At 42.9% G+C, this 25,598-nt stretch overlaps 2 protein-coding genes across 2 annotated transcripts; one reads left to right on the plus strand and one right to left on the minus strand.

The window, feature by feature from the left end:
- gabrr3a (gamma-aminobutyric acid type A receptor subunit rho3a) lies at positions 1-6,563 on the minus strand (the record flags this gene model as incomplete). Its single annotated transcript, XM_083910381.1, has 9 exons — positions 1-285; positions 377-570; positions 1,111-1,263; positions 2,632-2,769; positions 3,583-3,665; positions 3,961-4,184; positions 4,272-4,339; positions 4,929-5,041; positions 6,418-6,563. The coding sequence occupies 9 exons, from the start codon at positions 6,561-6,563 to the stop codon at positions 1-3; spliced, it is 1,404 nt and encodes a 467-aa protein (XP_083766507.1).
- Positions 6,564-16,572: 10,009 nt separating this feature from the next.
- cnr2 (cannabinoid receptor 2) lies at positions 16,573-24,969 on the plus strand (the record flags this gene model as incomplete). Its single annotated transcript, XM_083910385.1, has 2 exons — positions 16,573-16,582; positions 23,882-24,969. The coding sequence occupies 2 exons, from the start codon at positions 16,573-16,575 to the stop codon at positions 24,967-24,969; spliced, it is 1,098 nt and encodes a 365-aa protein (XP_083766511.1).
- Between the last annotated feature and the right edge of the window lie 629 nt (positions 24,970-25,598).

Below are 25,598 nucleotides of genomic sequence, written 5' to 3' on the forward strand. Positions count from 1 at the left end.
CTATGCGTACAAACTCCAGTAGACGATGTTGAAGAGCAGGTAAGCCAGGGGAAACATGACTCTGGAGTAAGAGTCGATCATGTAACTGTTGCTCATGATGAAACTGAGGTTGTGTCTTAAAGGATGTCTGCGACGTAGCCTGGTGCCCTCTGAGTTTTGCGACTGGGCGTTCCTCTCGGTGTTGGCGCTGCTGGAGACCTCTGGGAAAGGAGCCAGGTCAATGTCGTTGTCGTGGAAACAGCCGTCGAAGGCCATGGCCTGGGTGTTATTAAAGGAGGCTGGAATCTGCAGAGGGAGAAGAGGTGGTGACAGACAGACAGTCAGGCTCTCGGCTCAGTGGTGGATATCAAGTCATTTTTTCCATCACGTCAATGACCTTTGCCCCTCGGAGCCTTTTCATCTCCTCCACCGTGGTGAAGTAGTTGACCGCGGCGTACTCGATGACCGACAGGAAGACAAACAGGAAGCTCGCCCATAAGTAGATGTCCACAGCTTTGACGTAGGACACCTGAGGCATGGAGGCGGAGACGCCGGTGATGATGGTGGTCATCGTCAGAACCGTGGTGATACCTGAAACATCACAGGGAAAAGAAAAGCTCACTCCAAATGTAAAATCCACAATCTAATCTTTATACTTTTATACTTCTGTGTGTTTGGACGGGTGAACCTTTCCCTCTGTGATTTACTGAGCCTTCATGGTGCTGTAAGCAGGTTTCTTTTATGTTTCTGATGTGCTGTTGTATTTAGTTAACTGAAATGAGAGTAGTAATCATCTTCAAGACTTCACGACTGTTTGGCGGCTGCTGCATAAACGCACTTCTACCATGGAGAAAGCGGAGACGTCAATTTTCGAGGGGTTTAAGGGTTCCTCGCGACATTGTTTTGAAATTACTTCTCACAAACATGGAGGACTTTGACAGCGGAGAGATTTGTGAAGGCAGTGATTTTGAGGAGTTTTGATGACGTCATCGCTGATAACTTCTGAGTTATATCTGCTACAGAGGCTGACAAATCCCTCATTCAGTCGCCATCGAAGCTCAGGTTTTAGAGGCGTTTTTTTCCAGGCGCTTCAGGCCTCGGTGTGGGTTAATGTAATCGTGGTGTCAGTACCCAGAGAGACACGGGCAGGTACAGCTCTCCTGTCGATCCAGAAAGACACCCAGGACAGCATCACCATCAGCATGGTGGGGAAGTACGTCTGAAGCATGAAGAAGAAGATATGCCTCCTGAGAATGAAGTTTATGTAGAGACGATTGTACCAACCTGAGAAGAGAGATATCGGTATATTAGGTTGAAGAGTAAGTGGGGAGGATTTCAAACGTAGTAAATTAAGTACTTGATGGAAAGGTTGTTTTTTTTAACTGTAACAGTGAGTCTCCTGGAGCAGATGTAACTCCAAAAGATTACTTTAACATCTCAACATCTAGTTTATTATCTTTAGACTTTTCTCATTTCTTGCCAAGCAGTTTAGCATATGAATGTATATATATGTATGTATATATATGTGTGTATATATATGTGTGTATATATATATATGTATGTATATATATATGTATGTGTATATATATATATATATATATATGTTTGTATATATATGTATGTATATATGTGTATGTGTATATATATGTATGTATATATGTATGTATATATGTATATGTATGTATATATATGTATGTATATATATATGTATGTATATATATGTGTATATATATGTATGTATATATATGTGTATGTATATGTATGTGTATATATATGTATGTATATGTATGTATATATATATGTATGTATATATATGTGTATATATATGTATGTATATATATGTGTATATATATGTATGTATATATATGTGTATATATATGTATGTATGTATATATATATGTATGTATATATATATGTATATAAGTATGTGTGTATATATGTATGTGTATATATATGTATGTATACATATGTATATATGTATGTATACATATGTATATATGTATGTATACATATGTATATGTATATATGTATGTATATATATATATGTATGTATATATATGTATGTATGTGTATATATAGATGTGTATATATATATATAGATATATATATATATATATCTATATATATATATATTCATACAGGAATCTGTGTATTTGAATTAGGGATTATGTACCAGAATAGTCTACACATATGTTGCGCATATTAGCTCAATTAAGCTTAGCATAGTAGTAGCAAATGGATAAAAACTAGCACATTGATTAGTTAAGTTTAGAGGTTCTGGATTTTTTGTTACTTTCAATTTGAAGCAGTATGTACCTGTTTCCCTTTGCCTCTATTTTCATTGCTAAGCTAACTAGCTATTGACCGTAGCATCTTATCGAACAGAGAGCTATGAGCATGCTATTACTCTATTCTTTTAACACTCAACAAGAGTGTGTATTTTCTCCAAATTGTCAGAAGTAAGTACCTGTAAAGGTATCGGGAGTTTCAATGGAGCCATGTAAAAAGTGTGTTTACCCGCGCGTACTATCATTTACAGCAGATTTGAGGTTATTAAAAAATACTTAATGTCACTCGATAAGAGCAGGAGCGCTGTGGTTGTCCACAAAGTGAGGACATGTCAAAGAGCTCCACATCTCCACGCTCACGTACCAGTGCTGCTGTAGAAGGAAAGCCCAAAGGAAGGCTGGAAGTCTTCAACGAAGAACTGCGAGAGCACGATCTCGTCGGTCCTCAACGAGTCGTTCCCGTTCCTCCAGTAGAGCATGAGGTCGTTCTCGTTGTAAGCATCTTCAAGACGGGGAGAGAAAGCATTGCGTTGTGACACACCGCGGGTTCTTCTCAGAGGACAGCAGGGGGTGCTGTTCCCCCCCCCCCCCGTTTGTTCAACAGTGCGATACGCAGAGAAAAACAAGGCCTCGATAGTAAAGCAATGCAGACTCGATCATGAGAAACTTGAAAGTAATCTGCATCAGAGAGCAAGACGCTGAAACTGCTTCAGGATTACGACTTATTTACTTTATTTAGGACTGGGAACATAGGACCCGGGGGAACATAAGACCCTTTCTCTAAAAAAGGGTTCTATGTTCCCCACTGTTCACCCAAAAGGACCAGGGAAACATAGGACCCTAACCCCTTACCCTAACCCTAACCCTAACTCTTTACCCTGGAGCTCCACACCCAGGCTTCCACAGAGTGGGATCGGGGAACATAGGACCCGGGGAACATAGGACCCTTTCTCTAAAAAAGGGTTCTATGTTCCCCGCTGTTCACCCAAAAGGACCAGGGAAACATAGGCCCCTAACCCCTTACCCTAACTCTTTACCCTGGAGCTCCACACCAAGGCTTCCACAAGGTGGGATCGGGGAACATAGGACCCGGGGAACATAGGACCCTTTCTCTAAAAAAAGGGTTCTATGTTCCCCGCTGTTCGTGCAACGTGGTCTTATTGTGTTCCTGTCTTCATTAAGGGACTGTTTTGAAGTGAAATCAAGCTTTAGCGATGACGCAAACAACTCTGAAAGACGCCGACTGCCTTTAGATGAATTGCCATATTAAAGGTGGTCTGTTATTGGGGCGTTGGACAGGATGGTTGATACTCACAGCTCTCCAGCTCCAGAGAGCAGTTCTGCGTGTCCAGAGGGAAACTACTGAAGTCCATTGAGCAAAGGGCCGTCACGGTCACCCTGAAGTACAAAACATCCACACGCCACGTTAGAACGTTTGCAAACATGCTGATATACTGTAGGGCGCAGCCAACATTAAGCCTAACCCAACTGCCCAGGTCATTTAGTGCCTTCTGTAGTGAAATTAACACAATATTTTTGCATAGAAGTCAAGGAGGAAGCAGCCTTTTCAGCCGACTGTTAAAGACATTGAAGTTGATATCTGCGGATACTGATATTGTGCTATCTATGTAAACGTTTGCCTTGGTTGAATACTCTTGTTGACGATTCCATTTTGTTGTTTTTTTTGGTTTACCTGACACTGTAGAGGATGTTGCCGTCGGGATAAACCCTCAGCATGATGTTCTCCGTCGTCGTGTCGTGGATAAAGGAGCGTTTGGAGTGGACGAAGAACACGTCGGGAACCCAGATCTTCTTCACGAGGCGCGAATCGAAGGTACGACTCTTGTTGTTGCTGGAGGCAAAGGCCAGGCGATCGTCCTGCCAGTAATGCCTCAGGTACAGAGTCATGGTGAAGTCCTGATAAAAAAAACAAAACTCAGTCACTCGGTTGGAAAACAGACACGGTATATAAGCTATAACTATAGAAATGCAAGAGGAACGTACCATGTTTACTTCGGATATGCTGTCGATGCTCTCCACCTGCACATCAATGCCAACAGGAATAGCTGAACCTGCAAAGGGTCAAAAAGTTGCAGTGGTTCAGGTCTGAGCAAAGATGGAATGACCCCCCCCCCCCTATATAGCCAATGAATGGATGAGACCATTCCCTCAGCTCAGTGCTACACAGTGCTACTGTTTGAAAACGCTGTCTAACTTGTGCTGCTATGTTTGTTCAAGAAATCAAAGGATTATAATAACGTAAAATGAATTAAAATTGTTAATACAAGGGTTGTTATGTCATCATATAGTGGTCTAATTCTGGCAATGTAGGCCTGTGCCATTATCTAATGAAGATGAGAACCATCAGGGTGGTGAAGTATGAGAGGGATGATGTGAAAAACACAAACGGGTATAAGTGAAAAACGATGGTTGCGACAATGAAAATAAGAGGATGATAAAAGCGTGAACTTGTAACTGTTAGTGTTTAAAAAGGTCAAATAGAAAGAGTTTGGACCCTGAGATTATTGCGTCTGTCCTACTGTCTGCAGTCATTGTCTCACATGGCAGACTATCTAGGTCACTAGGTTTTTTTTTTTTAGGACGCATAATACCAAAGACGGCAACGACTGTTTTTACACGGATGAATTAAGTTTGTCTTACCTCCAAAGCCCGGTCGCATTGCAAAGTCGTGGTCTTCAATCCTGAGCAGCTGCTCAGATTTAATAAGCAGAGACTTGGTGCTGTCCAGCTTTTTCATCTTGAGGTTGACCCGTCTGACGAGCAAAGACCACAAACGACAGCAGCTTGCGTTAAATCTCTAGCTTTCTCTTTCTAACGCGGACACACAACACAAGAGAAACGACATCTGTTCCAGTTTAATTGGACTTTTTGCACCAGGATTAAATCTAATGAACGCTGTGTTCTACCAGTGCATTGACACAGATCTCAGATCGGGACCGTATCTATGTTCCCCTGGTCCTATGTTCCCCCGCTTTGTATGTGACCGGGGAACATAGGACCCTTTCTCTAAAAAAGAGGGTTCTATGTTCCCCGCTGTTCGCCCAAAAGGACCCGGGGAACATAGGACCCTAACCCTAACCCTAACTCTTTACCCTGGAGCTCCACACCCAGGCTGCCACAAAGTGGGATCGGGGAACATAGGACCCGGGGAACATAGGACCCTTTCTCTAAAAAAGGGTTCTATGTTCCCCGCTGTTCACCCAAAAGGACCCAGGGAACATAGGACCCGGGGAACATAGGACCCTAACCCTTTACCCTCGAGCTCCACACCCAGGCTTCCACAAAGTGGGATCGGGGAACATAGGACCCGGGGAACATAGGACCCTTTCTCTAAAAAAGGGTTCTATGTTCCCCGCTGTTCACCCAAAAGGACCCGGGGAACATAGGACCCTAACCCTTTACCCTGGAGCGCCACACCCAGGCTTCCACAAAGTTGGATCGGGTAAACATAGGAACCGAGGAACATAGGACCCTTTCTCTAAAAAAGGGTTCTATGTTCCCCGCTGTTCACCCAAAAGGACCCGGGGAACATAGGACCCTTTCTCTAAAAATGGGTTCTATGTTCCCCACTGTTCGCCCAAAAAGGACCCAGGGAACATAGGACCCTAACCCGTTACCCTAACCCTAACTCTTTACCCTGGAGCTCCACACCCAGGCTTCCACAAAGTGGGATCGGGGAACATAGGACCCGGGGAACATAGGACCCAAGGAACATAGGACCCTTTCTCTAAAAAAGGGTTCTATGTTCCCCGCTGTTCGCCCAAAAGGACCCAGGGAACATAGGACCCTAACCCTAACCCTTTACCCTGGAGCTCCACACCCAGGCTTCCACAAAGTGGGATCGGGGAACCTAGGACCCGGGGAACATAGGTACGCCCCCTCTCAGATCACAGTCTTTTATCATATCATCAGCGGTGTATATTTTATTTTGCACTACGATGGCAACGTGGTCTTATTGTGTTCCTGTCTTCGTTAAGGGACTGTTTCGAAGTGAAATCAAGCTTTAGCGATGACGTAAACAACTCTGAAAGACGCCGTCTCTGACCTGCTCTTACTTTGATTCACTGTACACAACACGTGCAGTAGCTGTCAGACACCAAAGGTCAAATACCCTTCAAATGCCACTCACCCTCCGTGCTTTTGCCTGGTGTTCTCGCCCATGTACGTCTCCTTGTGTCTCCTCTTGTGGGGAAAGTGGCTGCCGTCGAGCTGCGTGGCCACGGGCCACAACCAGGCCAAAGACATCAGCCTGAAGGCCAACAGGGCCGCTCTCATGGTTAAACAAGAGGAAACCCAGACGTCCACCGTCCCCACCCCCCCGCCCGCCCCCACTGTGTCAGCGTCTCAGCCAGGGAATGCCAGGGCTCCGTCCCAGTACTTTACGTCCATGTCGCAGTGTTTCGCACTCGTTCCACACACACCGGCAGCCGCGTCCGCGTTGGCCTGCTCGCTCATCTCCTGTAACGGGATGAACGTCAAGTCCAGAAAACCCAGTGCACGAGTTTAGCTCGTCGCTGTGTCGTCCCTCTGCTTACGTCCGCTGACGCGACACTGTCCCCGCCCTCTGGTTTAGAACCAAATATCAATTTATTCCTACAACGACAAAGGAATGCCGTTAATTCCCTCTCTAATCTTCTTATCTGTGGCTGGTGGAAATCTTTCGCTAACCTACAAACTGGTGGCAGCAGAGGGCGGGAGAGAGAGGGCGGGGGTGGGGGGGGGGGATAATACAAGCAGCAGTTTCATCATCATTCTGAGCAGATAAAAATACATTGGAAACAAAGCCTGTAGCCTACTTTTACACATGACAGGATTTTCTGCAGGAGTTGCACCCTGCAGAGGCGGGGAGGATGCAAACCATCAACCCGACCATCAACCCAACCGACCGTCGACCGTGGTGAGGGAGCAGATGCAAACACTGCCCTCCTTATGGAATAATGCAAGGATGTCTCCACAGACACGCAAAAAAACAAAACACTGCTATCCTGAGACTCACACACATAGAAACACAAGTATTTAAGACGATAAGGATGAAGGGGAAACGCGTGTAGAATCAACAGAGAAGTCAAAACATGCACAGATGACTGAACTCCACGGAACTGTCCCTTTTTAATCTGGGATTTAAGCTGAATCAGGGCAGACATGAGCAATGTCTTCTAAAAAGAAATCCCTGCAAATGGAACCTGCGACTAAAGGCCACATTATACTTCTCCGACTGCGTAATGCGTTATCCGTCTGCGTCACCACGTAGACCACTCGAGCCTTTATACTTCTGCGTCGTGGTGACGGATAGGCGCTGCAATTTCCCGCCCGATCAGTAGGGGTCGCTGCGCGAGGTTGTTGTGCTTTTGGCTACAGTGAGCAATGGCGTCCGAGGGAGAAAGACTGTTGTTGTTGTTGAAACAGTGGCCGTTTGTCACTTTTCTGTGTCCCGGAACGCAGTTTTAAGATAATTTGAGGCGAGAAATTGGCCATTTAGAGTCTAAACATGTGCTGTGTGTGTTAAGATATGAAGTATTTTTCGTTCGGCAGCGACGAAGTCGGCGGTGTTCAGCTCCGCCCTCTGTGGACGCTCGGTGCTCACTGTGAGCCGACACAGAGCAGCTTATCTCGGCCTGTCCTGAGGACCAATCGCAGCTCTTGCCGTCTCCGTTGTCCCTTGACGGAGTGACGGACACTTATATTCTGTGCAGCCGGAGACGACGCAGAGGCTCTTCAACAGGTTCTGCGTCGACGCAGAGGACACTGCGTAACCTACGCAGAGCACTTTACGCAGGAGTATAAATTGGGCTTAACTCGTACATGCGATCGAACATAGACGGTGGTTCATTGGCAGAATGCGAGTAGAATAAATTCTCTCACGACGCGTGATGTCGTCGAACTAACGAATGGTATTTACCCTGCGCCGTGTGACGCCGCAGAGCCGCGTGCTGAAGCGCTGGTTAAATGTTTAGCTGCCTGTTAATCAGTCAGTGTTTCATGAGTGCGAGGGAGGATGTGAAGTGGAATCACTCGGACACGGTTGAGTGCACGGCGACGTGTTTTCACACACGTTTCCCCAAACACCATCACAGTGTTAACACCACTCACACCATCATGGCCAACACTCGTGGACTTGTGACTTCCGTGCTTCTGATCTTCTTGGAGAATTTGCTGTTGAGCGACTCGAAAGGTATCGTCTTCTCCGATCGCCGCTCCGTACTTTTTTGCACACGAGCAGTTTGTTTTTGACCAAAGATGATCGAGTTACTGCTCTTGCGTTTCGTTGTACTCTGATGTTGTCGTGAATTTTCCCGATGCTCTGGGTTAATATTTGCGTTTAATGGTTGTTCACCGATGACAGAACTATGTCATCATCACCGCTGACGATATCTATTTGGTTTGGAGATAAGTAACTGCTGTTTTTTCACCAGCACCCACCGACATATAAATTAAATAAAATGTTAATTTTAGTGTAAATTGAAGTTAGAAGTTGACTAATACGGTTTATCTTTAGAAATCAGTGCAAACGTGACGTTTGGTCGGTTTTCTTTTAATTTCCTCCACATGATCAAATATATGAGTTTAATAATAACAAACACTGAACTCAACAATTATTACACTCTGTCTCTCAAATCTGCGTTTTGTGTCTGCACTGTAGTCCACTATATATATATATTTATATATGTATGTATATATATATGTATGTATATATATGTATGTATGTATATATATATGTATGTATATATATGTATGTATGTATATATATGTATGTATGTATATATATATGTATGTATGTATGTATGTATATATATGTATGTATATATATATGTATGTATGTATATATATATATGTCTATATATATATGTATGTATGTATATATATATATATATGTCTATATATATATATGTATGTGTATATATATGTATATACATATATGTATATATATGTATAAATGTATATATATGTATATATATGTATAAATGTATATATGTATATATATACGTATAAATGTATATATATGTATATATATACGTATAAATGTATATATATGTATATATATACGTATATATACATATACATGTGTATATATATGTATATATACGTATATATGTATATATACGTATATATACATATACATGTGTATATATATATGTATATATATATGTATATATACGTGTATATATACATATATACGTGTATATATACATATATACGTGTATATATATATATTATGTCTATGTGTATATATACATATATATGTATATATACATATATATGTGTATATATACATATATATATATGTATGCGGCTCTGTTTGAAATGATAAACGTTGAAATTAAATATGTCAGAAAGGAAAGTGTTGTTGGTTGTGGTTGATGCTTCAGACCAAAACACCAGAGCAAACACTTTATTTTAGCTTTAAAATGTAAAGTACACAGTGATCTTGCCTGGTGATGCTCGTGCATATGATGCATATATATACATACATATATATGAACTCTCTCTCTCTCAGTTCTATTACTAGAGTCCAACGTCACCTGTATCATCCAGGACGACTGCATCCTGCCCTGCAGCTTCAGACCCACGGCCACCGTAGTGATCCACTGGTACAAGCAGCAGATCCCGGTGCACAGCTACTACTACAACAAGGACCAGTTTGGACTCCAGAACAAGCATTTCAGTGGAAGAACCTGCTTGTTCAACTCGCACATCCCTCACGGCAACGCCTCGCTGCTCCTCAGGAGGGTCAAAGTTCAAGACAAGGGCAGGTACAAATGCTACACCAGCACGCGGAAGGGCAACCAGGAGATGTTTATCAACCTGGAGGTCAAAGGTCAGTGTGTTACAGCAACTCCTCACATTGATGTTGTTCAGTTTTTAACACTCCCAAGTTTCCAGTTAATGCACAGATGTTTTATTCTGGTCAGAAGAGGCAGGTGTTTGTGCATGTGGTCCATGTGCAGAGATGTTTGTTTGACGCTCTGCAGCAGATTTTGACTTTGTGCTCGGCCCTTTTGATAAATGACAACAAGACGCCTGTCGTCCACTCCTTTTGTTTCTCCTTTAGCTCTCATCCAGTCGGTGATGCTGGAGGTGACCGATGACTTGGTCACCTGTTCCTCTCACAACATCTACCCCATCCCTCAGGTAACGTGGGCTACAGAACCCTCCTCTCCACAGGGAGCTCTGGAAAACCCAACCGTTAAAGCCACAGACCACAAAGGTCTATTCACGGTGGAGAGCACGCTGAGGATTCTGGGTAATCTCTCCTACCACACCTACTTCTGCTCTTTCACATCAGCAGACAAGAGCCAAGTGTGGACCGCCTCTTGGAAACACCAAGGTGCATTGTGGTTTTTGAAACAGATATAGATTTGACTGAGAGGATTATTTATGACTTATTAAAACATGTATTGGAACTTTGTTTCAGAGGATATAACCCAGGAAGAAGGTTCTCCACTGTCCATCCCATGTGTGGCTCCACACTCTCTGCAGAATTTCTCTCTCACCTGGACCTTCACCTCCATCACTGATCCCGCTGTTATCTTCAGATATGACAGCAGGACCAGACACACCTTGAACCAGTGGAAGGGCCGAGCTGAGCTGGACCAGAACCTGCTTCTGCTGGGAAACGGATCTCTTCTACTTCAAAAACCAGACAGCGAGGAACATTCTGGGATTTATAGCTGCACCTTCTCAGGACTGCAGAGCCGACACGTGGTTCTAACCAATGTAAACATCACTGTTCCATCGATAAGTGAGTATTGCATGGTTTTTCCGGCTCTGGGATGTGTTTTCTGTCTTCTTTCTTTGGCCACATTATTACACAGGACCTACGATAGTGGTGGGAGTGGCAATTGAGGAACCCAACATTGGACTGAGGGCCAATTTAGCAACCCAACATTGGACTGAGGGCCAATTTAGCAACCCAACATTGGACTGAGGGCCAATGTAGGAACCCAACATTGGAATGAGGGCCAATTTAGGAACCCAACATTGGACTGAGGGCTAATTTAGGAACCCAACATTGGACTGAGGGCCAATTTAGGAACCCAACATTGGACTGAGGGCCAATTTAGGAACCCAACATTGGACTGAGGGTCAATATGGAACCCAACATTGGACTGAGGGCCAATTTAGGAAACCAACATTGGACTGAGGGCTAATTTAGGAACCCAACATTGGACTGAGGGCCAATGTAGGAACCCAACATTGGAATGAGGGCCAATTTAGGAACCCAACATTGGACTGAGGGCCAATGTAGGAACCCAACATTAGACTGAGGGCCAATGTAGGAACCCAACATTGGACTTAGGGCCAATTTAGTAACCCAACATTGGACTGAGGGCCAATTTAGGAACCCAACATTGGACTGAAGGCCAATTTAGGAACCCAACATTGGACTTAGGGCCAATTTAGGAACCCAACATTGGACTGAGGGCCAATTTAGGAACCCAACATTGGACTGAGGGCCAATGTAGGAACCCAACATTGGACTGAGGCCAATTTAGGAACCCAACATTGGACTGAGGGCCAATTTAGGAACACAACATTGGACTGAGGGCCAATTTAGGAGCCCAACATTGGACTGAGGGCCAATTTAAGAACCCAACATTGGACTGAGGGCCAATAACCCTTTTGTTTGACTCTGCAGATGTGGATGGGCAGAGTTTGCAGAGATCACGGTGGAGCACTGTTTCACTTTCAGTGGCGTTTGTTTTCTTCACCATTGCTGTTGCTCTCCCACAGTGGCTCAGGCAAAGAGGTGAGTCTGTTAATATGATTAATATTTGAATATTGAGAACTAATAAGAATGAAGAAATGACAAAAACGACAGTTTCACAAGATGACTTGAACGTTTCTCTCCTGACTGGAGCAGCAATGGAGACCAGGACTGCGTCGCACAGATGCAACGGAGCAGAACTTCTCAAGGCTTCAAACGTAATCGTACAACGTGGAGCTGAGTGCAACAGCCTGCAGCTGCAGGTCCATCTGAAAGGTGATTTGTCAAAAACAACAGAGACCTTGACTGTGGCTGATACAGAGGATTCACCTGTGAGAGGAGATGCTGAGTCTGAGCTTCACAGCCCATGAACATCAGCATCAACTCAACATCACAGAAAACCAGCAGTCCAGAATATATATGAATCACCTGTAGATCACATGTGGTCAGGTGTATTATAATTGTGACGGTGAAAATGACATTTTAATTAAACAGTGCGTTTGTATGCATTTATTTCAACAATCTATTTTTATTCAAATCAGTTTCAACAATGGAGCAGCTTTGAATCAAATCTTCCTCTTCATGTAATGACACCTTTGTCCACCAGGGGGCAGTCTGAATCATTTCTCAGCCACAAGTCAGATTAGACCGTACATGTAATGTCAAACTTGTCCACTAGAGGGCAGTCTGAATGATTTCTCAGCCTAAAATCTGATTTGACCTCACATGTAATAACACCTTTGTCCACCAGAGGGCAGTCTGAAGAATCCAGCAGCCATAAATCAAATTTGACCTTACATGTAATAACACCTTTGTCCACCAGAGGGCAGTCTGAAGAATCCAGCAGCCATAAATCAAATTTGACCTTACATGTAATGACACATTTGTCCACTAGAGGGCAGTCTGAAGAATGTAGCAGCCATAAATCAAATTAGACCTCACATGTAATTACATGTTCATCCACCAGAGGGCAGTCTAAATAATTTAGCAGCCATGAATCAGATTTGACCTTACATGTAATATCAAACGTGTCCACTAGAGGGCAGTTTGAATAATTTAGTATTCATAAATAAAATTTTACCCTTACTTGTAATGACACGTTTATCCACCAGAGGGCAGTCTGAATAATTCAGCAGCCATAAATCAAATGTGAGCCTCCTTGTAAAAACACATTTGTTCACCAGGAAGCTAGTGAACCAACCCATTACCCATAATGCTTTGTGAAAACTTAAAAGTGAAGAAAAGGGTGTCTTTTGTGTAAAATAAATCACATTTTGACTGTGAAACATTTGACAAAAGATGGTAAAACAGTGTCAAAAAGTTTGTGACACATATTTCTGTAATAATTAATATTCTCCAGGGAATGTAGTTCATCACAGCACAATTTAACTACAGTAGCACTGGATGAAACTCACCATGTCATGCCGTGGTTTGCCCACAGGAGGGCAGTGTCAAAGATTAACTATATGTGGGTTTAATGAAATTCATATAGTCCCAGACTTCTTAATCAAAGAGGGAAAACTTCATCTTAAATTATCTGTAAATCACAGTTTATGTGTAATACTAGTTTTGTCCACCTGTGGGCGCTCTGAAGAAATGTCAACCATAAATCATCGGAGTGGTCAGTGAACACAGCATCAGTGTGGTCAGTGAATACTGTGTCAGTGTGGTCTGTAGGTGCCGTGTGACTGATGAAGTAGTTCATAGTCATTTCAGTTCACTATGTTGTTTATACATTGTATTTTGTAGTAGTTTAATAATTTACTTGCATTTAAAAAAAGATAAGTCATTGAAATTATCATTATTATTTAATTATTGTTTGCACAAACTCTGATTACCTTTGAACAAATGGCCCCGAGAACATATAAGGACTAAAGGATAGTGTTGTGTCGGTCAGGAGTGATTCGTTCGAAAAGTACGAATCATTTGAGTGAACGAACTGACTGGGATCACGTCGTGAACTGATTCGTTCCATTTTTTTAGTTCAGTTGAGCTCAGCGGCGAGCGCGGCGGCCGGGAGCGGAACTGCCGGGTCCTGTGAATCACTCGCGAAGTCGTTCGCCGTCGATGTCGCTCACTCGTGAATCTTCGGCAAAACTACGCCAACTGACGCTGAGAGACGAACTGACACACGGGGAGGAGGTGAACTGACGCAGAACCTGTCGCAGAGCCTCTGCGTCGCCTCTGGCTGCACGTAATAATTTTTTAAGTGTCCGTCACTCCGTCAAGGGACAACGGAGACGGCAAGAGCTGCGATTGGTCCTCAGGACAGGCCGAGCTAACGCTGCTCTGTGCCGGCTCACAGTGAGCACCGAGCGTCCACAGAGGGCGGAACTGATCACCGCCGACAACATCGCTGCCGAACTATAAATACGTCATATCTTAAAGGGACAATGTGTAGTATTTATGGGTTTATATGACCCAAAATCCACTTTTTTATACATATTATGTGCTCCTGCATTGTCTAGTCGCTGTATAATATTCTTTGTTTCATTTTCGTAGTGTTTCAAAAAGTCATGTAAAATAACATGGTCGCGGGCCGTGGTTGCATAGCCACTGTTAGCAGAGAGACGCCATGTTTCTACCGGAGCCTGTAAGGACAAACGCGAGAGAACAAATCAAGCGTCTCTTTACTTGTAGCAGGAAGTCCCGCCTCCTCTCTCTCCGCTTCGTCTGCTACGGCCGCTGTAGCTCCGCCCTCTCCCTCGCCTCACGAAACCTCATCTGCTGACACGGAGAAAGACGACGAGGACGACATTTGACCGGCTGAGGACACCGTAGCGCTCAGGGAAGGGAGGGGGTGAGCAGAGGAGCAGGTCTTTGTTGTAAATTTCAGCCTCTCCTCTAGATGGCACTATAAACTACTTATTTCCCCTTTAAAACTGCGTTCCGGGACACAGAAAAGTGACAAACGGCCACTGTTTCAACAACAACAACAGTCTTTCTCCCTCGGACGCCATTGCTCACTGTAGCCAAAAGCACAACAACCTTGCGCAGCGACCCCTACTGATCGGGCGGGAAATCGCAGCGGCCTATCCGTCACCACGACGCAGAAGTATAAAGGCTCGAGTGGTCTACGTGGTGACGCAGACGCATTACGTGGTAAAATGAGAATACATTTTAATTTTACTGTTGGATTGTTTATTCTTTTTTTCCACACAGTACAATACAGTAAATAATTAAATCATTTGGAATGAATGTAATTTGATTTGGGTTTTTTAATTTGGCTGATTTGATGTAAGTCTGGCAATCTGGAAATGAGGAGAGGAAACGTGATTAATCTCTCATGTTTGTGTCCATGGTGATTTGTGTAACGGCGTGACGTAACGATAATTAAACATTTCAGGCTTTATTTTGTCCCGTTGTCTGCTCTGTTGTTGTTGTTGTTGTTGTTGTTGTTGTTGTTGTTGTTGTTGTTGTTGTTGCACCTGACCAGACAGTGACTGAGAAGAGATCTCATCGATGCTGCCGCGTCTGCTTATAATCACATTTCCTGCCTTCTTGCCCGCTGCATCTGTCAGGTCATGAACCAGATATTGCCGTCGTATCGAAGGATCAACACGGTTGCAGGTCTTGAATAAGGCCTAAATGCAACCGTGTCACAAATCTTTTCTGACCTAATTTATATCATTTGTTAAATTTGCGTGTCCCAGTTGATATTATTTAGCTCTTCTTCATTTTAATTCGTTTACACAACGCCTCAGGTATGTGAATTTATGACCTGATTAAATTGTTATTGAACTGCTAATGTAGAAATTATCGGGACATTAGTTAAATTAAAGGCAACCCTGGTCCTCAGGGAATGTGGCCATGCCATGTTTTAGATGTTGCCCTGCTCCAAAAAAAAACAAAAACCACCTGATTCAGATTAAACATTCATTTAGATTTTTTTTTTTTTTTTTTTTTTTTTAAACAAAAGTTGAAACATTACATTTTTGAAAGAAAAAAAAAAAAAAAAAAGTATTTTTTTGCCTTTTTTTAAAGACAAAATTTGAAAAATATATTTTTTGGGAGAAATTTTTTTTGACAAAAGTTAACACATCATTTTTTGGATTTTTTTTTTTTGACAAAAGTTAAAATCTAACATTTAAAAAAAAAATTTTTTGGAGCATTGGTATGATCCACTCTGCCACGTTACTAGGGCCACTCATGTCATTGAGATTGCTGCTCACCATTGCCCTCTGTTGTCCCACAGCACGTATTACACTGTGGTTCAACTGACTGATGCTGTGGCTTCAGAGATTATAGACAATAAAAACAACAATATTGCAGATTTTCAATGAAACCTAAACACTTATAGAACTTAATTGAATGGTCATGGAGGGTATAAGTAAAACACATTAAACGCTCTGTAATACACACACGTGTACCATCTTAGCAGACGTGATTAAAATCTTCTTTTTTATTACTCTGGCCGTTTTTTCCCCACACAGACACGATTAAGGCATTCTTGTCATATCCATCAAGCCGTGTGTTGTAAAAATAGCCCAATACCACATGATTATCCTATAGTGTATGTGGAAAAGGATGTGTGTGTACGCAGGATGTGAGATACCGTCTGTCAAATAAAGACGGACGATGGCGGAAGGTGATTAGCAAAATAGGTAGAAGGAAAAACAGAGGAACAATCCGACCGCAACATACCCCGACTGTAGGAGTGAGTTGTACTATATTCTTTATTCTTTTATACATATAAGTATATTGTGCATGTTTTTCCTTAAGTGCTCTGCTCCCCAGAGTGCATGACCCTGTTCTCTTGGACATGTGCGACGAGGGCAAAGCTTCTCAGCAGTGGATAAGTTCAGATTCGTCTAATCGAGTGAATCAAACAGAAGTTTACTTGTACATACAGATTTTTTATCCTGCTTAAATTACATTCCAAACTGTGCAATATCTATATTTTTAATGGTGCCCTGCTAAAATCACTCTCATACTGTGTAAATATTTCTATTTCTATTTTTATATACTGCAAAATTACATTTCATTCTGTGATATTTATATTCTATACGCTGCTAAAAATCACCTCTCACACTGTGATATTTATATTTCTATATTTCTGTATACTGTAAAAAAAATTACATTTCATACTGTGGAAAACCCACCTCACGTTAACTAGGGTCACTTTTTTTTTAATGTCCTTTTTGACCCATACTCTGGTTGTTGTTGTTGTTGTTGTTGTTATTGTTCTTCGTTTTTAGAACACAGCTGCAGCCACAATACTTCAAAAGCAGGTCATTTGGTGGCGTTCGTCTTTGTCTCTCTCTCTCTTTCTCTCTCCCTCCCTCCCTCTCTCTCTCTCTATCATCACATCACCCTCCCCTCACTTGTGCACTTTGTCACCAGTCAGTAGATTGTGCTGCTCACGCTGTGGCTGAACTGAGAGGAAATCAGTCGTGTTAAAGCAAAACAAAGAACCACTGAAAAAAAGGTAAGAATTAAAGCTTTAAAAAGTCACTGAGATTATTTGTTGCTTTGCACGTTTACAGATCTTTTTACACGCTGTAAAGGAAATATTCTTAATCTTCAGGAAGTGTATTTTGCATTAAATAAGCATCATTATTTCTGCTACTTTTTCACCTAGTCTATTCTTCTAACGGCTAAAACCAGTTGTTTCTAGTACTGATTTCATGACTTATGCCACAGGGGGATTGTGATGTTTTGAAATTCAGTGGCAGGAGGATGCAACTCAAGGAGTTATTGCCCCATCACGTTTCAGCGCTAAACCAAATTGGAGTATAAGTCTGTGGATTTTTTAACGATAAAAGATGTTTTCTGTGTGCACTGTTGCTGCTGCTGCTGCTTTTCTTATTGGGATAATCGTCAGGGAGCTGGTTATGAGGATTCAAAGCAGTAAAAGAAAAAAACAAAACAATTTTGCAAATCAAAATTTTCACCACAAGGGAGAAGGGGAAAAAAAAGCCTGCGGTTGTGTAATATCCACTGTGTGCATGCACCCATACGGCCTGTAGCGGAAGTGACAGATATCATCCGCCAATTCAATAAATAAGGGGCTTTCTGGAAGGTCATATTTTTATTAATGTACACATTATGTTTGTTGTTGTACACAAGTTTTAGTTATTTTAATCACAGTGTTCCTCACGTTTAAGCCGCTCAGTTACCCGGTGTTACCACTCCGGTTAAATGATGCATTGTTTTCTTTGCATGAACCCCTCAAACGTGAGCTTTGTTGCATAGAGTGTCATCTATTAATTGCACATTAAAGGTGATGCACTCTGCAACAGATTGTGACCTTCACCCACCCATTAACTGCCCACGCGTGCAGTTCCGTCTAATTCCAATATGTGGGGCGATATTTTTTTCCCTCAAATGTATTATTTAGAGACTGAAAACACCCAATCTTTACAGTAAGAGTTCCCAATGCACTAATTCAAGTAATAAATGTAAGAAATCTTTACACCAGATGCACTTGCTGACACAACTCACCCATTTATTTGGACGCCCAGGGGTAATCCAAGCACCTTGACCTGGCAGGGACTTGGGGCCAATTCCAATTCCTATCTTAACCCTCAAGCTCAACCCTTAATCTTAACTGGCCCTCAAAACCAAATGTTGAGGGTTATTTTGTCACTTAGAAAATGGGACACCCCTTAAATGCAGATACGTCTTCAGGGTAAAGGTTAGGCCCTAAACCAGGGGTCTGCAACTAACCTTTAGGATGAAAAGAGCCATTTTTGTCGTCTCTCCACCCAAAAATTCATTTGGAGCCGCAAAAAAACCCACAAGATGAAGATAATAACACATATAAAGGTTTTTATACAGACAAACTATACACAATAGTAATAGTCTCTTTCATTTATGACATTTAAGAACTACAACATGTTCAGTTTATACCCAACCTCTAGACCCCGTAGACCTGGTTCTTCCATTGTTTCCTTGTTTGTGGCAAATTAAAGAAATTAAAATGAACCCACTTTGAAATAAATGAAGCAAATATTTGGATTGTACCGCGTTCGTGCTCAAGAAAAACGGTGTGTGGATCCAAAGATGGACAGGACGCATCCAAACATGTACTGAATGTTGCATTTTACGTCGACATTGGACGTTGCACAAGATATTAAAACACTTTTATTTGTCGCCTTGATCTCTAAAGCTACAAGTAGGTTGTAGGTTGCAGGTTGCAGGTTGCAGACCCCTGCCCTAACCCTAACCCTGACAAAAGATCGTAAAATAAAAATAAATGTTACGCAACAGTGACGTCAGTAATCCATAATATGGGCCTAAACTAAGATAATACAATGGTTTTCATCATTTTTATATCTCTATTAACAAAGAAAATACTTAATATGTCATTTTCGCTGCTTTCGGCGCCATCTTTGTTATGGCAATGCATTCTGGGTAGGCCTCGCTCACAAGGGTGGTCTCATAAAATCTCAATATTGAGGGCGATACAGCCCTTAAACTTGGCCCAACTCAACTTAATTTTTCTGAGAATCGGGACAGCACTTGCACTAGAGGGAGCGCGCATTTTTGAGATTGAGGGTTAAGCAAGGAATTGGAATTCAGCCCTTGAACCAACAACCTTCCAGACACAACCCACGTTCCCTTTTCCACGTGTCCGTGGGGCTGCGGCGTACAGTTCCTTAACGTTCGCGCAACGGCATCCGCGATAAAAGAGAGTTCAGCTTCAGTTTTGTGACACGTTTCAAACTGTGAGGCAATTCACGAGGAGAAAAACCTTCAAACAAAAAAAAAATTGACGTTTAAAGACAGCAATCGCAGGAGACACTGCGGTGGGATTGCTGCCTTCTGTGGCAATGGCGCAAATGACTTACAGGGGTAATGAACAGGAAGACAGAAACAGAACAGCCATGACAACTGTGGTAAATAACCACACACACACTCAGCCACTGTTGAACACTCTCTTGTGACTTGTGACGGCCGATCAATAATGTCCTCAATGAGCTGATTAATCGCTCTCAGTCACTGTTTCTGGGATTACCCGTGTGCAGTCTAATCTGCTGATCTGAATCAGCCGTGTGTGTCGCCGGCACCAGTTTATGGTCGCCATAGGGACGGCAGGTCCATGAAGTATACACAAAGAGCACCACTGACTCACCTTCATGCAGTGAGGTTTTAACCTGCTTACAGTAAAATAATTAAAGGTGCCATATGTAAGAATGTGGCCAAAAACGGTTACTACATTCAAATTCAAAATACAGAGGCCTTTTAAGTTTTCGTTTTCTGACGTAACTGGCAACACCGTGGTTGCTCGGCAGCCGAGACTCTACTGACCGCAACGATTGGTAGACGGCGGTAGGTGGCGCCACATGACGCGAAAACATGATTTCAAAACATAATCATGATTTGCAGTCATGCAGTGAGGTTTTAACCTGCTTACAGTAGAATAATTAAAGGCGCCATATGTAAGAATGTGGCCAAAAACAGTTACTACATTCAAACTCAAAACGCCGAGGTCTTTTAGGTTTCGTTTTCCGACGTAACTGGCAACACCGTGGTCGCTCGGCAGCTGAGACTCTACTGACTGCAACGATTGGTAGACGGCGGTAGGTGGCGGTAGGTGGCGCCACATGCCAAAACATGATTTCAAAACATAATCATGATTTGCAGTCATGCAGTGAGGTTTTAACCTGCTTACAGAAAAAATAATTAAAGGCGCCATATGTAAGAATGTGGCCAAAAACGGTTACTACATTCAAACTCAAAACACCGAGGTCTTTTAGGTTTGCGTTTACCGACGTAACTGGCAACCCGCGGTCGCTCGGCAGCTGAGACTCTACTGACCGCAACGATTTGTAGACGGCGGTAGGTGGCGCCACATGACGCCAAAACATGATTTCAAAACATAATCATGATTTGCAGTCATGCAGTGAGGTTTTAACCCGCTTACAGTAAAATAATTAAAGGCGCCATATGTAAGAATGTGGCCAAAAACGGTTACTACATTCAAACTCAAAACACCGAGGTTTTTTAGGTTTCGTTTTCCGACGTAACTGGCAACCCGCGGTCGCTCGGCAGCCGAGACTCTACTGACTGCAACGATTGGTAGACGGTGGTAGGTGGCGCCACATGACGCGAAAACATGATTTCAAAACATAATCATGATTTGCAGTCATGCAGTGAGGTTTTAACCTGCTTACAGTAAAATAATTAAAGGCGCCATATGTAAGAATGTGGCCAAAAACGGTTACTACATTCAAACTCAAAACGCCGAGGTCTTTTAGGTTTTCGTTTTCCGACGTAACTGGCAACCCGCGGTCGCTCGGCAGCTGAGACTCTACTGACCGCAACGATTTGTAGACGGCGGTAGGTGGCGCCACATGACGCCAAAACATGATTTCAAAACATAATCATGATTTGCAGTCATGCAGTGAGGTTTTAACCTGCTTACAGAAAAAATAATTAAAGGCGCCATATGTAAGAATGTGGCCAAAAACGGTTACTACATTCAAACTCAAAATACCATAAGGTCTTTTAGGTTTCGTTTTCTGACGTAACTGGCAACACCGTGGTTGCTCGGCAGCCGAGACTCTACTTACTGCAATGATTGGTAGACGGCGGTAGGTGGCGCCACATGACGCCAAAACATGATTTCAAAACATAAACATGATTTACAGTCATGCAGTGAGGTTTTAACCCGCTTACAGTAAAATTATTAAAGGCGCCATATGTAAGAATGTGGCCAAAAACAGTTACTACATTCAAACTCAAAACGCCGAGGTCTTTTAGGTTTCGTTTTCTGACGTAACTGGAGACTCTACTGACTGCAACGATTGGTAGACGGCGGTAGGTGGCGCCACATGCTAAAAACATGATTTCAAAACATAACTGGATTTGCAGTCTGCAAAAGATGTTTTGTTTATTATTATTTATTAATATTTTGTCTGTACTGTTGTTGTCGGTGAGTTCAGTTTGTTATATGAACATTATTCCTGAGTCTCTGTGACATATTAGGAGGATTTTATGATTTATTACATAATGCACCTTTAACTTCAAGTTGCTCCAAATTCAAAAGATGAAATAATTAAAGTGGTGGGGTTATCTAATCAATCAAAGGCAGAGGAGAACTGTTTAAGTGGGTCAAGATCACAAGAAATCTTGTGTGCAGCTAAAAGCAGCTTCACCGTGTGTGTTTCTGACAACAGGTACTTATAATAAACTTAAAATATAAGATCCCTATGATTTACATGCTGTATGAATTGTTTTGTGTAACATCAGGAGAGGATATATTTCGATTTGTCAATAACATTTGATATTTTGCTCCTCGAGGACACGCCACTTTACGGCGTGCTTTTGATTTACCCAGCCATTTTTGTGACTGTGCCTCCAATATAGTCATTAACTGATAGTGTGATGATCATCGTCTGTTTGCCTTGACCTCTAAACGACTTTCTGCTGTGACTCACACAACCGCTAATGTTTCCATTTAAGCCCCAGGTTCAATATTGACAAAGTGGAAAAAAAAAGTAATCACATTTTCTACTGAAACACATCATGCACATTTGTTTGTTATCAGCAGGAAGTGTCAAGTCTTTTCCATTCGATATGAAAACCTCAAAGTGAGGACTTGTTATCGATCAAATTATAGCTAAAAATAACATTTTGTAAACTAAACAACACGTTTTTCTCTTTACAGATTTTTTTTTTTACTTAGTCATGAATTGCTTTTGTCACTATTATTATTATTATTATTATTCAGCTTTGTATCTTTTCCCATCAAAAAGCATAAATTATATGTTTGTTGTGTAGTTATAAAGCAACTGTAGTGCTTAAAGGTATATTATGTTATAAATCTACTGGGCGTAAAATCCTCCTAATATGTCACATAGACTCAGGACAAAATATTTGCATTAAAAATTTAAAAAAGAAAAAAAAATATATTTTTTTTGCAGACTGCAAATCATGTTTATGTTTTGAAATCATGTTTTCACATGTGGCGCCACCTACCGTCGTCTACCAATCATTGCAGTCAGTAGAGTCTCAGCTGCCGAGCGACCACGGGTTGCCAGTTACTGAGTCTGAGCTACAATGGCGGAGATAAGGAAACCTTTGGAAAATTTTGAATTTGAGTGTAGAAACAGTTTTTTAAAGGCGCCACTCTTACATATGGCGCCTTTAAAAAACGGTTTCTACACTCAAATTCGTTAATTAATACAAACAAATGTCAGACTGATTGAAAACACAAAGAATCAGCCATTTTATTTTTCAATTTTTTTCTCATTACAATCTAGCATACAGCCCTCCTGGTATATATAAGATGGAGGAATGGGCGAGCACTTCATTGAGACCCACAGAAGCCAAACAGGACAACTCATTATTAATAGGTACGTAGTCATTTTGGTTAATGTATTACCTTATTTCAACGGATTATATATAATTTTTTTTCGCCAGAAATTGCACTTAAAGGGATAGTTCGGAATTTTGGACATAAGATGTATGTTCCAACTCAGCCGGTGTGATGGAGACGTCTGGAGACGTTTTCAAGAAATTTTATTCAGTTCTAGTTGCCGAGTTCGCTGGTGCCATGGCTAGCGCAAGTCAATGGTACAGGTTAGCATGGCATTAAAAACACTCGTACCGACTCCACAGTGACAGACTATCGATGTACATGTCTGTGTTGATAGAATGTTAGAACGTCGATAGTCTGCCGTTACAATCGATTTGCCTCGGGTGCACTGTGGAGTCGGTATGAGTGTTTCTAATGCCGTGCTAGCGTGTACCATTGACTCGCGCTAGCCATAGCACCAGCGAACTAGAAGAACTGAATGAAATTTCTTGAAAACGTCTCCATCACACCGGGCTGAGTTGTAAAAACAGGTCTCATGTCCAAAATTCCGAACTATCCCTTCAAGAGGTTGCCGTGTCAGTCCACTTGATTTGTGTTAACATGTGTGTTTCTCCTCGAAAGCAAATTCTTGTGAGAATCTGGAATGCTACATGGTCCTGATCAAAGCGGAGAAGACGGCCATCGGCTCCATCTGTTTCCTGGCCGGCCCGATCACGCTGCTCCAGAACGCCCTGGTGCTGTGCGTGATCGCGGCCACGGCCTCGCTGCGCCGGCGACCGTCCTACCTGTTCATCGGCAGCCTCGCTCTGGCCGACGTCTTCGCCAGCTGCTTCTTCACCACCAGCTTCCTGGACTTCCACCTTTTCCGGCACAGCGACGGCCCCACTGCCTACCTCTTCAAATTAGGCGGCGTCACCATGGCTTTCAGCAGTTCGGTGGGCAGCCTGCTGCTGACCGCGCTTGACCGCTACCTCTGCATCTACCAGGCCTCGAGCTACAAGGTGATGCTGACGCGACGGAGGGCCCTGCTGAGCATGCTGTTTCTCTGGAGCGCCACCATCTTCATCGCCTTCCTGCCGCTGATGGGCTGGAGGTGTCCCACGGGCCTGACTCCACCCTGCTCCCGGTTGTTCCCGTACGTCAACCGGGAATACCTGGCCTGCTGGTCCAGCTTCATCCTGGTGCTGCTGGCCCTGATTCTGGGAGCGTACGCTCTCATCCTGTGGAAGGCCCACCGTCACGAATCCTCCATGACCAACCTGCAGGGACCAGCGGCGACCGGCCACAACCGCATGAGGATGGATATCCGGCTCGCTCGCACCTTCGGCCTGATCTTGATCATTCTGGTGAGCTGCTGGCTCCCAGCGCTTTCCTTCATGATCGCCGACGTCTCTGGGATCCTGACTCACAAACAACAGAGAGCCTTTGCCTTCTGCAGCACCCTCTGCCTGGTAAACTCCGCAATCAACCCACTGCTGTACGCCCTGCGCTGCAGAGAGCTACGGGTCGCCCTGCTGCAGCTATTGCAAAGGGTGTGTAAGATCGGGTGGTGCAAAACGTCCGCGGAGGATTTAACCCCGGGACTGCCCTCTACGGAAGACGTCAACTTTACCGCAGTCTCTGAAGAGGAAATGCCAAGGCCCAGGACCACCCGACTTAACTCAGTCTCAGAAATAGTAAACAGTCAGCAGCTGGACGTCAGGAAATGAAGGAGTGGTAACTGGACAGATGAGAAATATTTATGGCAGTGACGGTGAAGACAGTTATTTAAAATCAAGTTTAGTGTCGAATCAAATCTGTAGCACGCAACAGCAGGATTTATTGTCATATACTGCACATTAGGGCTGGGATAACTTGGTTTTGACCAGGATTGTGATGGTAAAAATATGTTATATATCATGTTATAACTGTATGCGTGTGCAACCTTTTAATACATAGAATGCACGTTACATTCGAGCCGTTGTCAGCTGATTCGGCGACACACACGCCCTCTCTGTGTGATCTCGTGTCGCCCGGTGACATTCCAGAAAGTGACGCAACTCATGTAAAGACGGGCGGAGGCAACGGCAACATTGCGCAAGTAAAGCAACTGCAACTGACCATAAAGTCCTCCTAATATGTCACAGAGACTCAGGAATAATGTTACTGAACTCACCGACAACAACGGTACAGCCAAAATATTTGCATTAAAAAAAAAATGTTTTGTTCACGTTTATGTTTTGAAATCATGTTTTGGCATGTGGCGCCACCTACCGCCGTCTACCAATCATTGCAGTCCGTAGAGTCTCAGCTGCCGAGCAACCACGGGTTGCCAGTTACGTCAGAAAACGAAACCCAA

The sequence above is a fragment of the Microchirus variegatus genome (assembly GCF_963457635.1).
Source record: "Microchirus variegatus genome assembly, chromosome: 2".
Lineage (NCBI taxonomy): Eukaryota > Metazoa > Chordata > Actinopteri > Pleuronectiformes > Soleidae > Microchirus > Microchirus variegatus.